General features: G+C 45.5%; 2 protein-coding genes and 1 long non-coding RNA gene across 10 annotated transcripts in view; 2 read left to right on the top strand and 1 right to left on the bottom strand.

Moving 5' to 3' along the window:
- Positions 1–191: 191 nt before the first annotated feature.
- On the top strand, positions 192–3,925 carry klhl30 (kelch-like family member 30). 2 transcript variants are annotated; one of them, XM_078945538.1, is made up of 8 exons: positions 192–344; positions 637–1,533; positions 1,612–1,813; positions 2,235–2,321; positions 2,437–2,592; positions 2,676–2,864; positions 3,367–3,512; positions 3,586–3,925. In XM_078945538.1, exons 2-8 carry the CDS (start codon positions 760–762, stop codon positions 3,829–3,831), a joined length of 1,800 nt encoding a protein of 599 aa, XP_078801664.1. In that variant the 5' UTR covers positions 192–344; positions 637–759; the 3' UTR covers positions 3,832–3,925. The 2 variants fall into 2 exon arrangements, with proteins under 2 accessions (XP_078801664.1, XP_011471996.1); XM_011473694.4 differs by having other exon boundaries at positions 195–344; positions 711–1,533.
- On the bottom strand, positions 2,561–8,120 carry LOC110015052 (uncharacterized). Of its 2 annotated transcripts, XR_002873134.2 has the most exons (4): positions 7,908–8,043; positions 4,123–4,533; positions 2,988–3,072; positions 2,561–2,911 (listed from the first exon to the last, which is right to left on the bottom strand). It is a non-coding gene; the product is annotated as an uncharacterized LOC110015052 (long non-coding RNA). The 2 variants fall into 2 exon arrangements; XR_013655458.1 differs by lacking the exon at positions 4,123–4,533 and having other exon boundaries at positions 7,908–8,120.
- Positions 4,111–16,819, top strand: part of crocc2 (ciliary rootlet coiled-coil, rootletin family member 2) — a 29,426-nt gene continuing 16,717 nt past the window's right edge. For 5 of the 6 annotated variants that reach the window (XM_078945511.1, XM_078945513.1, XM_078945512.1 and 2 more), the window contains exons 1-6: positions 4,117–4,316; positions 5,649–5,811; positions 5,883–5,992; positions 15,578–15,675; positions 16,040–16,184; positions 16,598–16,704. In XM_078945511.1, the coding sequence (XP_078801637.1) occupies positions 4,266–4,316; positions 5,649–5,811; positions 5,883–5,992; positions 15,578–15,675; positions 16,040–16,184; positions 16,598–16,704 (674 nt within the window). In that variant the 5' untranslated portion in view covers positions 4,117–4,265. Of the gene's footprint in view, positions 4,317–5,648; positions 5,812–5,882; positions 5,993–15,577; positions 15,676–16,039; positions 16,185–16,597; positions 16,705–16,819 lie in introns of all 6 variants that reach the window. The other variant, XM_078945514.1, reaches the window with a different exon arrangement.

Raw genomic sequence — 16,819 nt, 5'->3', positions numbered from 1 at the left:
TGCTGGTGAAAAACTCCTGTTTTGGTCTAAGTGAAACATTTTTCGGGTTAGCTTTGGTCCTGCTTCTTCAGCTTTCTTAACAGGTCATTGAGAAATCCAAAACGCGACTCCTTGACAGCAGCTGTAGGGCTCAGCCTTGTTGTTTGGAATCTGACTTCAGAACAGCGTCACTGTCCCAACCTAAAAATAGCTGAGTGAGCGACAGGCGGTCCACCTCGGTGACTCGGCAAAGACATTTTGCCGTGCTGTTCCCTACTTCACGTCGATGAAAGCTGCAGCTTCCGTCGGCCTTTACTGTTTTTTACTGGAGGGATGAGCCACAGGGGCTGCGCTGGGCTGTGGTGGTAAGTTTTTTTGGTTTATTTTCAGGTCTTTTGGTGCTATTTAAACACTTGATGACAAGAAATGACTCTGCTGTTGGCTGCAGGATGTAAACAACGATAAAACCCTACTATTTCTATCAGTGTTTGGAAGTTGTTAAAGGAAAAAAGGATAAAAGAGAGAGGCCCTCATCAACAAAAGGCCTTCTTTATACACATGACAGAAAGAAAAGAGCAGGATCTGTTGTCCACTTTGTTCATTAACATCTCTGTGAAGATTCTGTAAATAGTGATCAAATGGTTTTCCTATTTCCAGTCAAATTCCAATGGCCGTTTGCACGGGTCACCTTTGAAAATGGGCGTTCTTTTTTTCTGCTTTCACTCTTCTAGGTAAGCGCTGACGCCTGCTGCTAACATTCACTCCGCACTAAGGTTGAACATGGTGCGCAATGTGGATGACCTGGACTTCTGCCTGTCCTCCCATCCTCAAAGCATCCTGGAAGGCTTGCGCTCGCTTTGCTCTCACCCCAAACTTGTAGATGTGACTCTGAGTGCGGGCGGGAGGGATTTCCCTTGTCATCGGGGAGTCCTGGCTCTCTGCAGCATGTATTTCCGCTCCATGTTCTCAGGGGACTTTGTGGAGAGCATAGCTGCACGCGTGGAGCTTCATGATGTCAACCCTGATATTCTGGGTTGTTTGCTTGAGTTTGCCTACACGGGGAAGCTGACTATCAACCAGAGCAATGTGGAGGGCTTGATCCGCACCTCCAGCCAGCTGCAGTTCCAGACGGTTCGAACCGTGTGCAGCCGCTACCTGCAGCACCAAATCGACGCGACCAACTGCCTGGGGATCTTGGAGTTCGGGGAGATCCACGGCTGTCCGGAGGTGGTGGCCAAAGCGTGGGCTTTCCTACTGGGGAATTTTGAAGCTGTTCAACAGGATGAGGAGTTTCTGTTAATGGAGAAAGACAGGCTGGTGTCCTGCTTGTCTGATGAAGGGCTTCAGGTCCGGTCAGAGTGCACTCGTGTGGAAGCCGTCCTCAAATGGGTTGGGCACCGGAAGGAGTCTCGACTCTGCTACCTACCCGAACTCCTCACTTTTTCGCGCGTCTCTTTGCTTGGTCCAAACTATCTGGCTGACAACCTGCTAAAGCACAGTCTGATTCAAGCCTGCACCAGCTGCAGGGACTTTGTAGAGAGGATTCACAGACAGGTTAGTGACGTTACACACGCCTTCGCCTTTTGTCCTGCTGCCATTCCCAGACTCAAAGAGCCTCTTCACCTTTTTCAGAAAATGGATTTAGCCCCAGAGTGTTCTGACCAGGACAACCCTCAGAGTCCTCAACCAAACCTGCAGGAGGTGCTGTTTGTGATGGGTGGCCGCTCACTGGATGAGTCAGATAATGAGGAGGAGTCAGATGAAGATGAAGACAGAGACCCAAGGCTTCAGAGACTAATGTCCGCCAACTGTGCCTTCTACAATACAAAGACAAGTACGAACTTTCTAACAACTGCTTTGTTGGTTTAGTTTAGCCAGAGTTTGCTGGAAACACCTGATGTGGATTAGGCAGATTCTGGGCTTTTGTTCAAATGTTGGTCGTGGTCACATGATGGTCTGGACGTCATGAAACAGAGTCCTCGCAGCCCTGGCTAGTTGGAATTGGAGATTTTTTACACGATGAAGCAAGGGGTTGCTGAATTTCTGAAATTTGATTATGTGATTGGTCAGAAGAGGCAAGTTTCTTTAACAAGTAAGAAATGCCTGACCTCTGCCTCAGAGTCACCTAAATGTCCTCAGAATTCTGTTTCCAACTTGAATTAACTTCATAAACACAGTTAGCAGAACGGCATTTATGCATTTTTCTTTGTAGCTGACCTCAGACTCTGAATGAAACTTATGATCCTTCTCTGCAGAAAAGTGGCACGAGCTGCCTAACTTTCCCAATCCTGATAAATGGGGTTACTCTTTGGTGTCTTTGAACAACGATGTGTACGTTACAGGTGGGTAAACCTCCCAAATCCTAAAAAATCTTCAAAAGCAAGAGGGAAATGCTGAGTTTCTGATGAAGGAAATCCATGTTAGAATTCTCATGAAGTGTTTTTGTTTGTCTGACAGGAGGCTCCCGGGGTTCAAACACTAACACATGGTCCACCACAGAGACCTGGAAGTACGTCACGAAGGAGGGGAGGTGGGTCACTGTGGCGCCCATGCTGCGGCCTCGGACAAACCACACGTCAGCCACGCTCAACGGAGAGATTTATGTCATTGGAGGTAAGAAAGCTCCAATCTGTGCTCACTACATGTATGCAGTTCTCAACGTCTTCTCGTGAATTCTGGGTATTTGTTCTCTTCAGGAACAACATCGGAGCGAGTTGAGGTTGAGCATTATGATCCTTACAACAACACTTGGACCTTAACGTGTCCGGCCTTGAAATATGTAACTAACTTTACGGCGACAGCCTGCCACGGGAAGCTGTACGTCATCGGATCGTGTGCCGTGAAGTTCAACGCACTGACCATGCAGTGCTACAACCCCGTCATTGGTGAGGATGGATGTCTGAGCCGTTTCTTCCTGCTGACTGATAATGTCCTTAAAACAAGAAAGAACTGTGATGAAAATGCGTGTAGGAACTTTGATTAAAAAGAGGTATTGTTTAAAACTGTACCGTGGCGATCCAAAAGTCTCAGTGGCTGAGAGTTTTCAGGGTGCATGGGCTGGAGAAGGACCCAAAGACGGGCTCCAGGATGCAGCTGTGGGATCAGAAACCAGAGGGACAAACAAGGGAATGGAATAGTTAGCAACATTATAGCAGCAAAATCTAAAACGTCAACAAGAATGAGGCCAGAAAGAGCATAAACAAAAAAACCTTTCAAAATAAAACAGGAAGCTAAGGCAAAAAGATACTACATTACGTATATGTGTAGTTTCCATCTTTATGTGTTTACTCAATTATTATAATATAGCTTTATCTTTGGTTAATACTAGGTATTTAAAAACTGCCTTAAAATGGAACTGAAAAGTTTTATCATTTCTGGGTTTTACAGATAGCTGGATCAGTGTTTGGTCCTCCTTTATCCCTAAATACCTGTCTTCTCCCCGCGCGACCTGCATGGATGGAACTATATATCTGGTGGCTGACAACACAAAGAAAGTCTACTCATATGATCCAGAGGCCAACATATGGCAGAAGGTCAGCTAAGGATTTGCTATTTGCAGAAAAATGGGTACTTCTTCCCGTGTGACAGCTTCTGTGTGGCTTTCAGGTCCAGCAGGTTCACACGCTGCACGAGAACGGCGGCCTGGTAACCTTGAGCGGAAAGCTGTTTGTCACTGGGGGCCACTGGAAAGGAATGGAAGGGGACTATGGTGTAGAAGTGGAAGTCTACAACCGAGCATCCAACACTTGGGATGTGGAGTGCTTTCTGCCCAGGCTTTGGTTCTACAGTGGCGTCTGCACCATCTTCCTGGATCCGTCTCAGTGGAGGGAGCTCTTTCCTGTGGGCGTGTGAATCCCTTTCGGTGAAATGGTCGTGTTGTGTAAACGTTTGCGTTAGGGCTGTGATTGTAAATAAAGTGAAATAAAAGTGTAAGTTTCTCCCCCGAGGCAGCGGTGTGATCATTAACCCTCTGGAATCCAGCAGTTTCTTTCACTGTGGGAACGTCTAAACCACCCCTCTGTTACCCGGGCAACGTTGTGGAGGCACTCGGTTTCCATGGCAACGTGGCGGAACTCAAGGATTTGACACGGCCGTTGTGCTTTCCAAACTTTCTTAGGTTTGAAAAGTATCAAACATACTTACATTTCTTCCAGGGTTTATTTTCTTTTCCGTTTTGTGTTTTTGAGCTACTTCCTGTTGTTAGAAGGAACTCTGCTAACTTTATTGGCACAGCGCTGTGGAGCTTTGAACGTTATTGTGGGACCTGGATCCTTGTTAGTTTAGTAATGAGCTGTGAAGAGGAGCGGCGCTCGCCGGGCCTGGAGGCTGTGATTCAGGTTAGTTTGGTTGGTTTTTACTCTGAACTTCATCTTTAAAGTCACAGTCCTCTGAACTATGGAAGGATGAAGAAATAGTCCAGGAGGATGCTAAATGGAGAAAAACAAGAAAAGTTCTCATGATGTTCACTTGTTGTAGAAAGTTGCTCCTGAGTTTGAGGGACCATGAGAAGGTTTCGACCGCTGAGGTTCAGGCTTCAGGAGGGAGTCCAGAGACCTGGACACAAACATGCAGCAAAGGCCTCAGCAGGAAAGAAACGCTCAGAGAACACAGATGTTGAAAAGAAAACATTTTTAATTGCGTCAAATGAATTAGATTTGCTTTTAAACTAACTTTAAATGACCTTTTTTGAAAATGTTTTGGGCTTTAATCTGTCCCTTCAAGACTAATTATGTTCGCTGACAAGATGTAGACTTAAAAAACTTTAAGTTAAAGAGCCTACGTCATGCTTTTCTTAAGCCTATCAGAGTATATTCATATATATGATCATATATTTGGCACACTAAAGAACGATTTTTTAAGGAAATATGAGTTATTTTTACAGCTCATTTTGCTACCTGGAAGTAAGACGACTTGATCTCTGAGGCTCCCAGAGTCGGATTCAGCTGCATGTCTGTGTTTGACTCTCCAAAACAAACAACACTAAACTTTTGCAAAGATTAATGTGCATGTAGTGCATATAAAGGAAAGTGTTAAGCCGCTAGCTCCGTGGAGAATGTGTGTGTGTGTTAGCGTGGGGGCTATGCTGGCAGCGCAGACTCTTCCTGGAAGGGGCTGTTCCTCACTTTGTGACATCACAATGTGAGAACCCACTCGTTTACATGGATCAGCAGGGGTTTCTGCTTAGAGAGCAGGTTTTTAGAGGAATACTCAGAAATATGTGAATGGATCAAAATACCGCTTTGAGGTTGATTATTGGTGGGCTGCAAACACAGCCGCAGTCAGGAACCATTTGGTGGATTAACTCCCCAATCCAACCCTGTAATGCTGAGTGTCAAGCAGGGAGGCTGGTCTTTGTTATTACTTGGCCTGGATTTGACTCGCATCCTTGCAGGACACCACAAGGCCACTGAGCTGGTAACTATGGAAGCCCAAGCTTACATTTAGCCAGTGTGGGCAAACACATGTGGGGCCACCAGAGAACTGCCCACTTTTAAACCATATGGAACCCACCTGGCCTTGCTGGCTAGGGTGGAGAGCCTATTCTACCACACAGAATAGTTTGCAACAATAATATATATATAGAGAGAGACAGGAATCAAAAACTCTCTGTTCATATTCTGTGTGAGATTTCTTTGGTTTGTCTGAATTGTGGGATGCTTGGATTGTAGAAGCTGGAGGAATCTCTTCTTCACCCCGAGGACATCTCAGGAGAAAGAAGTCTGACAGTCCAAGTGGATGAAGGAGAGGCTGGAGGCACAGCAATACCCATCTTCACTCGCATCCGCCAGATCATCACGAGCAACCTGGCTGGAGGAGAGGAGGCCCTGGCAGGTATGCATCCACGCTACACGAGAACTCATTTGTGTTAAGACGCTTTGGTCTGATCTGTTCGCCCATCCCAGGTGCCAGCTCAGAGATCTGTGAGATGGAGGAGAGCAGGACTGTTGGGGAGCAGCCGTCTTCCAGCCAGCTGGACCAGCTGCCAATCAAATGCAGTGGTGACAAACAGAGGGTAGGGGCGCCTCAGGGCAGCAGCCCATTCTCAACCCAAGGTCAAACAGATGTTTATTTGCATTCTCAGTGTCTGTTTAGGATGTGCTGTCCCAGTTCATGCTCGCTATGACAAAAGTTCCTTGGAATCCCAGGAAAAAGTCAACTGGAGGGAAAGTGCTGTTGATGCACACTGCAGTCAGTTCAACAAGGTTAAACAGGAAATGAGGACTTTTCAAAATAAACAACAATGTAAATGTGGGGGAGCAACACTTTGTTATTATTCATGCATGTATTTCTAAACTCTTTTCTCCTCCTTAACATTTCTGCGCTGTGTTGGGGAAAGTAATTGCACCCCTCATAGGAGTTTGAGCCGCTGAACTGATATACTTCTGTTTACCGACAAGATCAAGGAGGTCAGCCACAGTCAAGCATTCACTGCAAAAACTGCCTGAGTGTGTAGTATTGGCTACTGTAAACAAAATACAGCTCTTCTTGGGTTTTTTTCTTTAGCAAGATAAGCCTTTGAAAAAGGGGCAATAATCAGGAAAACAGGGAAAATGCTCTATAAGGTCATATTTTAGTTTATAAGTACAAATCAGGGAATACTGTCTATTTTGTGGGGGGGGGGGGGGGGGGGGGACGTGAAGGATAATGGAATATTTTTTTACTTTGACACACAAAGGTGTACAGTGATCCCTTGATTATCGCGGGGGTTACGTTCCAAATAGAACCCGTGATAAGCAAAATCCGTGAAGTAGAAACCTTTATTTTTTTTACAATTATTATACAATGAAATTCACTATTATACATTGAAAAGAAAGAACAAACCATTTAACAGGCTAAGTCAATTGTTTTTTTAACAAATAAAAGTACTTTAGAAACGTTTTTTCAACAAATAACTTCTGTAGTGTGCTGTCAAATAATAATTTCAATCATCGATAAGAACAGAAGGCTTTAAATTGCGGAGATTAGCCCCGCCCACCGCGACCCGAGTGGATTAAACGGAAGAAAATTTAAAATGATTATGAAAAAAATAAAAAAGTACAGTGGGACAGATAGTGACTCCGGTCTTCTTTTTCACTGCTCTTCATACTGAGCCGCTGCATCCTCTGCAGCGTTTTTTCCTTCTGAAGCCCGCGGTGCAGCTGCAGGTGTGTTTGTTCGGGAGAGGAACATAGTGATAGGCAGTTGTTGTCGCTCTTTTTTCTTCTTTGCTATAAGATCCTTATACACCGACATGCCCCCATCGATTATGTTGGAGAACTGTAATGAACGGCTCATCAAAGGGTCCCATTCTTGAGCTATTCGCTGTGTGACTTTTTAGCCAATCAGAATGCAGAACACAATGCACAATCCAAATCCGTGAAGTAGCGAAACCGTGAAAAGTAAACCGTGATATAGCAAGGGATCACTGTATACATAAAGTTCTTTTTTGTGCATTCTTATCACATGATTCTCTTTGTGCTCTTTTAGTTTAAAATGCTTGCATAAGACATTTTCTTGAACACTCAGCTGCTCCCTGAGTGTTGAACCAAATCCGTCTGCCAGACAATAACAAATAGAAAAGCCATTATTGAAGGATATAAAGAACAGCGAAACAACAAGACTTTCCAACACATCTCAGTTCACGTTAAAAACATCCCATCAGAGCAGGACAGAAGGAGTTTGTTTTGATTCCTCTGGATCAGGGACTAAAATAATCTTTTCAATCATTGTACTGAACACAACCGATGTGTGTTTTTATGTAACTGTGTACATGACGTCCAAGTCATGCGTGCTCAGCCATTCCACACAAACATGCAGCTGCCATCATGAAAAAACCCTCAAAGCTCAACAAACTATCAAATGGATCAAGGTTTTATCTATTCAAACAGTCAATAAACACACGAAGCTCATCCAGCTCTTTGGAAGTTTTTCATTTTCCTCATACTCACAAGAGTAAACGCCAAACATCAGAGTAAATGAGCGTTGATGCAGCTGGTTCCTCCCTTGAAGCTGAGCCACAGCTGCCTGTTTTCTGTCTTTGTCATGTTGTCTCAGAAAATGACATCTTCATTGCAAGCACTTGAGGGTTGTGTTGATTTTTCTGTGTTGAGCTGTTAGAGAACCAAAGATACATGGAAACTAAGGTCCTTTGGAGTGCTTAAAGGCCAGAAGAGTCACTTTGACAGACGGCGCTAAAATGTCTCCACAGTTCAAACTGCTGTTTTCCTCTCTGCTGTGGGACGGACAGATGTTTAGAACCGGAAAACAAGGATATCCCGGCTGAGTTGAGGCGGCACGCTGGCTGGTTTGTGTGTCGGATGACCGCTGCAGGTTAACAAAGTGGTTCGGTGAATGAGATCCATTCTGAGAGGCTTCTTTAGTGCTTGCAACAAAAAACAACAACAATCTGCTTTAACAGACAGCTGAACAGTCCTGGCTGAGGGATGTCTGCCACCAGCTGCCATGCAGCAATGCTTCATGGGAATGCAAACTCACAAGTTTCACTGCCAGCCAACAAAGATTTTCAGTTCCCGGGCTTGCAGTTTCCGTCAGCTTTCAACATGCTGAGTCTCTCGTTTTCCCTTCCAACTCAACTCTGCTCTTCAAGGTTGCAGTTTGCTTGAAACAAGAGCAAACTCTGAGCTCTCAAGGGAAATTGTAAAAATGATGACCAGTCCCTTCAGCCTGAGCTTAAACGCCTTTCTTATTTCTGATCAAAGTATTCCAGTAAAAACCTCAGGAGTGTAATAGACTTCTCATGTTACTTTAAAGACGTGCATACTTCTCCGTCCTCTTAGCACGTCAAAAAGCATGTGAAGTCTTAAACTGACGGGGTGGACCCAAGTGTGTGGAGGTTTTATATGGCATTGTCCTTGAAGGGGGGGGGGGGGGGGGGGGCATGTGTTAAGTGCTGCAGGAGCAGCGCGTGCCTGTGAGCACATGCTGGGTAATATTAGGCAGACGCTTCTCCATAGATCATGTGGATCCCCATACGCCGCAGCAGCAGCTGCTCTCATGCGTGACCAGAAAGTTCCCTTCCCCCCCGTTTGTTATCCCACGTTGTGTAATTTCAGTTAGTGATGATACATAAACAGCGTTCACAATCAGCTGGGGCTCTTTCACACAGTCAGCACTCTGGGGGTAATGTGAGGGGGGGGGGGGCAGGGCAGGGCAGGGCTTGTTATTCAAGTAGGATAGTACGTTTCTGGGCTGCTTGGGGGCTGTGGACATCCGCTCCAGCTGTGTTTAGGAATCTGACAGATAGTACACTCCATTAATTCCCTTTATTAAGCCTCTGGGTCCAGGCCAAGCCAGAGAAAACGATTGCAGCTGTAACCCCTCACATGCTGCCTGGACGGTGCACGCATGGCCAGATGTCGCTGCGGATAAAAAAGGGATCTGAGGTTGTTGACTCTCTTGTAGATTTGCTGAAAGTGTGTAAAAGCTCAAGTATGGACCCCCACTGCTTGTTTTTCTGTCATGGAAGTGGGAGAGATCCAAACTGGAAAAGTTTTCCGTCAAACCTGACCTGAATATCTGAATAGCAGCTCTTCAGCTGGAGTCACGTTTAGGTCAAACATGTTTTTGCTTTTTGTTGTTTTTCTCTTTTTATTACAAATCTGTCACATGAAGAAGGCAGCACATTTTGGCCCAAACACCAAAGCCTCACAGGCTCTTCCAAACGCTCCTCTTGTTGCTTGTTGGCAGTTGGATCAAAGCAAGTTTATCCTTTCATGCTTCTTGAATCGTTTATTAAAAGAGACAATACAAGGCGTGGCACAAATCATGACTATAAGTAGATTCAAAACGATCCTTTAAGCCAAACTTTTACAGCCCTAAACGTCTTGTACCAAAGAAAAGAGAATATAAACTCCAGTTATTCTGGAAAGCACAGAACTCACAAGGTGTGTTTCCATTAAACATGTGCGCAAAAACACAGTTACACTGTTTCCATGAAATCATACTTATGTGAATAAACACAAACTAAGTCACGCCAAGTCATTCGAAACACGGTGACGGATGTGAACAATATTTTGATTGACAGCAGATACATTCACATTTCTGCTTCTAGTGCTCATCATCATCTGTCAAAGGAGACGTCGGCGTCTTCTTCAGGCGGTGGAGCGGCGAGCTCCTTTTATGTGGGAGGGGCTAGGGATGAAGCCATTTTGGGAAATGATGGTTGGTGATTTTTACAGAGGAGCTGTGGATCCAACAATTCCACACGACGCGCTCAACTTTATACTGTATGATCTGTGTGATGCTGTGTGACGTCTGGTGGCGCCCGCTGTGCAGCGCCCAAGGCAGCCAGTTCCTTCCAAGAAGCGCATCACCATCCGGCTGTTGGTCACGTGACTGATTTAATTTGAAGAAAGTTTTCCCAATGCCCAATGGAGATATCTGTCTATGTGGATACTCCTCAAAAACCCCCTCCTCCAAGCGCAAAGACCTTTTTTCAATAAAGGTTTTTTTTAAAATGTTCATGTTTCCATTAGGCAAATTTATGATGGCATATCAAACATGTGCAATTTGACAGTCAATTGAAACGCAGCTATTAAAGAGGGCCTTTGGTTTCTGAAGATTGAAACAAAATGCCACTAGGCAACCAGAGAGTCGGGCTTTGGTGGGACCGGGACACGTGTGTGATCCATGGAGGCTGCTCAACAGTCATTAGGCACAGCAAACAATTTACAGACCCACACTGACCCCCACTGTGACCTCCTGCTTTTGGGCAGATGAACATTTGCTCCTCTCCTCTGGCTGTGTAATCCTCCCTGATGTGGTGTGTTGTGAAGAACAGGTTGGGCTCACATGGATGTCAGGGTGAAGAAGTTTAGTGATGCAAGCAAGAGAGTAGACGATGAAAATGAGGGTGTCCATACCAAACTATCAGGACGCCCTCCTGAGAGTTTCCTGGACGAAGCGTGGCTAATCTGTAGCAGGACCCAGCCTGCTGCTTTACAGCTGACTGGGGAAAAATTCCGGAAAAGCACGTGTTGTCGTGGAGTTGCAGCGAGGTTCTGGGAAGGAGCCGGCGTGCCGCAGCAATGCATGAAAAAGCACCAAAACCTCACATTAATTTATGCTGAGGAGCTCAGGGGCCCAAATGAGGACACCTGGTTACAGCAGTGACAGCTGGAGGGACTGAACTCGCTTATCTGTGAAAGACTGATGACCTTCCAGCTGTGCAGAGGCTGGTGTTCGCTGTGCTCAGGTTGTTCTTTTGATTTAGGGTAGAAGGAACCACACACCCCAGAGAACACAAAAAAACCTTCTTTAGAAAACCGTTTGGGTTGCTTTGAGTGGGTTTTTAGAAATGATGAATTTCTACAGGGTTTCTGAAATGCTGTCAAACCTTGAGGTGTCACTCTGTGTCTGCATCTAAACTTCAGACACAAGCAGGTCTGCAGTTTCCAGCTGTCTGCAGGAGCTGCAGCAGTTTGCGGTGTTCCCCGCCTCCACTGTTCCCTGCTGCTGGCCCTGTGGCTGTCACCTCAACAGCGGGCAGGAGAGACATTTCTCTGCAGTGAAAAACACCAGAAGCACGGAGCCCAGTGCGTGATTTTCATGTCATTTGAAGTACAAATGTTTGAAAAGAGCATTTAAAAGTGTGTTAATAGCAGCAGCAGAGCGACTGAGCCGAAGCTGAACACTGGAACCATTGTCCTGGCTCTCCTGGAGCCTGCTGGAGAGATTAAACACCCAGAAAAAAGATGAGGTACAGAGCAGAGGGAGGGGCAGGGAGGGGGTCGCAGGGTTGATTTGAAGAGCTTGGATGTTAGTTTGGAGGCTTTCAGAGGGAGGGGGCTGCTCTCCTGCACTACACGAGGACTCGGTAAGGGCAGCTGGAGGCATGCAGCATGTTGGAGCTCTCCAGAGCCATGTGGTTTGTGTTAGTGAGGACAGGGCGTCTGGCACCAGCACATAGAGTGGGTGGTGCAGATGGAGTTTTGGGTGTATGAGGTTGAGAGGTTACAGATTTGATTTTCAGATATGAAAGAGAATGTGAAACTCCTCGATGAGAAAGGCCAGGAGGTGTCTCTGTTTTCACATGCAAGTGACAGCTGCAGCTAATCATGCAGGAACACCTACTCAGCACGCACACATGAACAGTGAGCCTGTTGTATCGCTGACAGCCACACCGGAAGGACCATCTCCTCTCAAGAGTGTGTACGCTTTTTAAAAACTGCAGTGCTTCCATGTCTAATCATCTCATTTAGCTTCTGCTTAAACACGCTGGAGCTCTCACTAACAAGTTCCATGAATAATTCAATCCCATCAAACAGCTGAGTGCCTGATTCTGTTTAAAAGTCAAAGAATCAGAGCCGGCAGAGATATCAGTAAATTCAGACATCTGCTGTTGTTATGTGCATCTCACTGAGGCAAGATTTGTTGCAACTCCATCCAGCTGGATCAGAAGCCGCTGCTGGACTCACATGTGGCCAGTGGACCGCCACGCAACTCCACGATGAAGAAGACATGCTCGCTAATACGCTGCACACCTGCCAAGGAGCACAGAAGCACAAGCCCGACGTGTTCAGAAACAAGTGGCTCTCAAAATTCAGACGTGTGAAACACTAAAAGTTTGTTTAGTTAGCCCTTTTTCTTTTAGACGAGGTTCCTCACTAAAGCACATTCCAGATTATTTTGCAAATAATATTTATCCATGATATTTCTAAATCCATGATGGAAATGACAGTCAGCATAATTCACAAGTCACTAACCATTAGAGAAATATATTAACCCTTGTGCCATCCTAGATAGATAGATGACTTTATAGATAGATGACTTTATAGATAGATGACTTTATTAATCCCACAATGGGGAAATTTCATAAATTAAATTTCATAAATTTCATAGATGACCCCACTCTTACTTTGACGTGTTCTCCCTACCATGACAAAGGTGGATAAAGGTGGAAAGATTTCATGTAATCCATGGACACCAGTGAAGATCACAAATCATTGAAAAAAAAAGGTTCAGAGCTCTGTCTAGTGGGTCTAGATGACCCAACTCCCAATGGTAAAGTGCCTACAGGATACCACAAGGGTTAAATGTTATTGAACAATCCTCCTCAAAAATAAAACCATTGAAACTCACTGTTCCACATTATACGCACAACAGAGTTCCACAACATTTGATAGATTCTAAAGAACTGAAAATGGTCCTTTGTTGAATTTGCTACTTTAGGAGGTCATATTTACTGAAATCTAAAGTTATTCCAACAAAAACATTGGCAGTGGTTCAGGTGGGTCACCAATGACCGAAGGATCGGCGGTTCGATCCCCGCTCCCCCCAGTCCGCTGTCATTGTGTCCTTCGGCAAGACGCTTCCACTGGTGTGTGAATGTGTATGAACGTCCCGGTGACGGTCAGAGGCGGGAACTGGCAGCTACGCCTCTGCCAGTCTGCCCCAGGGCAACTGTGGCTACATCAGTAGCTACCATCACCAAGTATGAATGAATAATGAACACATTTAAAGAACTTTGAGCATTTGGAAAAGCGCAGATAAATCCAATCCTTTATTATTAGGTCAAGTTCCATTTAAACAAATAGGACCCCTTTTTTTTAGCAGCTTTTCAATTAATTCTTTCATCCACTGAACTTGTGAGTTTTTGGAGAGTTTCTGCGTGCATTTGTCAGAATAGCCTCCCATAGTTCTTGTCTGGATGTGAACTGCCTCCCACCCTTACAGATGTTCCCTTACAGAGGATGCTCCAAAGGTTCTCAATAGGTTGAGGTCAGGGGGGGATGGAGGGGGGGAGGGTAGTCGATCCTACACCTTGATGGTGTTGATGTTGTGTTGGACACATTTTACTGTTACAACAGTCTTCTGACACATGAGGTGTATATTTGAATAAACCCCTTTTGTGATTTAGGTCACACTTTATTTAAATTCCCTGGACCAGATGGGTAAGAAAAAGAAGAGACAGGGATTGAGAGAGGGGAAAGGACACAAAAGAAAGGGGAAAAATGGGGGTTAAGGAAATTGAAGAATGATTACATAAAGGGGGTAGACTCATGATGCAACAAGCATCAAGTTGATGGAAGTTCATCATCATTACTGTCTGGTGTAAATGTTAGTCAAAAAGGGGCGGGGCCTGTCCACAGACATATTCAAGTGTTGCAAACATACCTGTTGGCTCCAAAAATCTTCACATACAATCCTGTCAACATGTTCACACATGTAAAGTATTTCATTCAGTAACAAATACTATTGTGCAAAGGTGAGATAGGACCTGTGCTCAAGTGTTCTGCTGAAGTGGATGATGGAATGTAAAAAGTGGGAGATTCCCTGGTCATTAACAAGACCCCCACCGAAGCAGCAGCAGTAGCCAGAACCCCCCCCCCCCCCCCCCCCCCCCGACACCCGTACAGTATATCAGATAGATGGAATCCGCCCGCTGGGCAATAACATCTGCCACCCAGACCAGGGTCAGCAGGATCCCCACAGGAGCCCCAAAGAATAGGGGATAACAAGAGCACAGAGTGCAAGCTCCAACCCGGCCAGAAGAATAGCCCCCCACCACAGCAAGGGGCCCAGCGAATAGCCCCCCTAGCCCCAGATGAGTAGCCCAACACCATTCAGGAATTCTAAGCCTTCCCCCACCCCAACCCCTGGCAGGATCCATGGCCCCCCAAGGGAGACCTGCGCCATGCTCCAGGCAACCACCCGTCCAAGTCGCAAGAGGTCCAGGAGAGAGCAAGGCAGGGGCTGCCCGGCCCCGCCTAGGAGGAGGACGCCCAAGAGAAGTCGGAATCTCCGAGGAGTGTTGTAACCATGGCCCGACCAGGCTCACCCACTGTTGGAATTTTGGAGAGACCCAGTGCTCAAGGGCAAGACCCAGAACAATTTTCTTTCCCAGCGTCCTTCTTGAGTAGTTTTTCCTTTACTTGAACTCACCTGCAAACTAAGGACACCTGTCTAAGATTGATATCAGTGATCCAAAGAGCCCAGAGACACAAAACAAAGAATTTCATCTTATTGACACTTAAATACAATTTGCATAATTATTTGGAACAAACTACTTCAAAAGAGATGTGAGGAAAAAGAGGAGAATCTTCATTAGAGAAACGTCTGAATCTGGAAAATGAACATTTTAGTATAAAAATTCAGGTGTACCTGAATTTGAACCAAACTTCAAAAATTGTTCTTGTATCTTCAAAACTAATTAAAACATAATAATAAACCACAATTCAGCCCAAGTGGACCTGGTGGGATAACAAAGGCTCAGACAGTCTTTTTCTTTGATCCCATCATTGCTGTTTTTTTTTTAATATTTCTTCCCATGTTGGCTGTTGTTGGGTTTTTTTTATTGAACGATGTGTTGCAGAAATGTTTGTGTATTTAAAGCAACCAGCTTAACATTTTTGTTTTCAGTCAAAATGACCTACAGGCACAGAAGCAGACACAAAGATGAACCCAGCAAAAACATCCACAGTAGCATCACAGCTGCTTTTGGAAATGATAAAAATGGAGACAGAGTGGGGAAGACCTTTTTTAAAGATTGCTTTCATTTGTTTTCTCTACTGTTCATGGGTTAGGGGATGTTTCAGCTAAAAGCTCAACTGCATGAATCAGCTGTTTTGAAGGGATTTGACTGAGTGTTCGTTTGCAGGTCCATTTGGAATCAGCTGAGCGCCAGAAGCGTCTTGAACAGGATCTTAACATTGAAATCCAGAAAAGATCTTCTCAGCTGCAGGAGGAGCAGATGAGGTGAGTGAGCAGGGCAGTGCACCTTTCTTCAGTAGGTGGAGAAAAGCATGTTATTCTTTGGTTAAACCTCATGGTTAAAATCCAGGAAAACGAGGCTGTTATTGAGATGAAGAACTTCAGTTTCATCGATAAAGAGCTCTGCTAGAAATGTACATAGGTGAGTTTAAATATTTCTGGGAGATTTGAAGGAAGAGATATTCTCTGCAGCTGTTTGAGCTTTTAGCCCAGCGGCTTTACGATCTGCTTTCAGTGGAAATCCTTCCGTTGGAGACCGAAAGAGACGCTGCCGGTCTGAGGTTTCAGTGGTGGTGATGCTTTGTCAGAACCATTGTTTGTCATTTCAGGACAATGTATTTATTTCCAGGTGTGCCAGTCTCAGCCAGGTGAACTCGATGCTGCGGGAACAACTGGACCAGGCAGGCGCCCTCAACAGAGAGCTGGCTGAGAGTTTGTGGACGGCCCAGGAAGAGCTGGTTCTGTGTGAGACACGCCTGCAGCGAGAACAGAAGGTGGGAAAAAGCCCTAAAACCGACGGTGAAAGCTGAACCTCATGCCTCGTCGCTCATAGACTGTGCATTCAAAGTTCTATTGAGTTCATGTGGAGCAGGAGTCCAATTAATCCCCAGTTTCATCAATTCCCCCTCATTCCTCTTTGATTCTCTGCTATAACTTTTGAGTTGTTGTTTCCTGTGAAAACATCCCAGCTCCTGAAGGGAAGGACATTTTTGTGCAAACACTCTGGCTTCCATGCTGCAAATGGCCTGCATGTGCTGACTCGAGGAAAATAGTTTTTTTTTTGTATGTGTGCCAGTCTAGGAGTCGCGGCTGTAGCGTGTGCTCAGGTCACACTAGAATGAGCAGTGGTTCACAGCAGCCCCATACACTGAGCCTCTAGCAAACTGGTGTTTGCTTGCATCTGCAGACTGCTGTCTCCCGTTCGGACCGCGAGCAGGCTGGTATCAGAGCTGTGTGGCGCCTCGCTGCCTCCCTGCGGAGCGAGTTCACACAGTTTAGGACTTTCACTGACAGGTGAGTTGAAGCACAATGCCAGAATTCCTGAAGAGTTTCAGGACACACCCAGAACCTCCCCTGTTTTTGCACTGTCTGCAGCACAGCGACTGTGCATGCTGCCTCCAAGGATTAT

This window comes from Oryzias latipes, chromosome 4 (assembly GCF_053564925.1).
Source record: "Oryzias latipes strain Hd-rR chromosome 4, Olatipes_Hd-rR_3.1".
Lineage (NCBI taxonomy): Eukaryota > Metazoa > Chordata > Actinopteri > Beloniformes > Adrianichthyidae > Oryzias > Oryzias latipes.
Note: the sequence above shows the minus strand (reverse complement) of the source record. Positions and strands in the feature narration are given on the sequence as shown.

Excerpts from the sequence above, each read along its gene's own strand:
- klhl30 (XM_078945538.1), top strand. The coding sequence starts at position 760 with ATGGTGCGCAATGTGGATGACCTGGACTTCTGCCTGTCCTCCCATCCT. Across the intron at positions 1,534-1,611 it reads TAGAGAGGATTCACAGACAG|AAAATGGATTTAGCCCCAGA; the intron begins GTTAGTGACGTT and ends CACCTTTTTCAG. Across the intron at positions 2,865-3,366 it reads GTGCTACAACCCCGTCATTG|ATAGCTGGATCAGTGTTTGG; the intron begins GTGAGGATGGAT and ends TGGGTTTTACAG.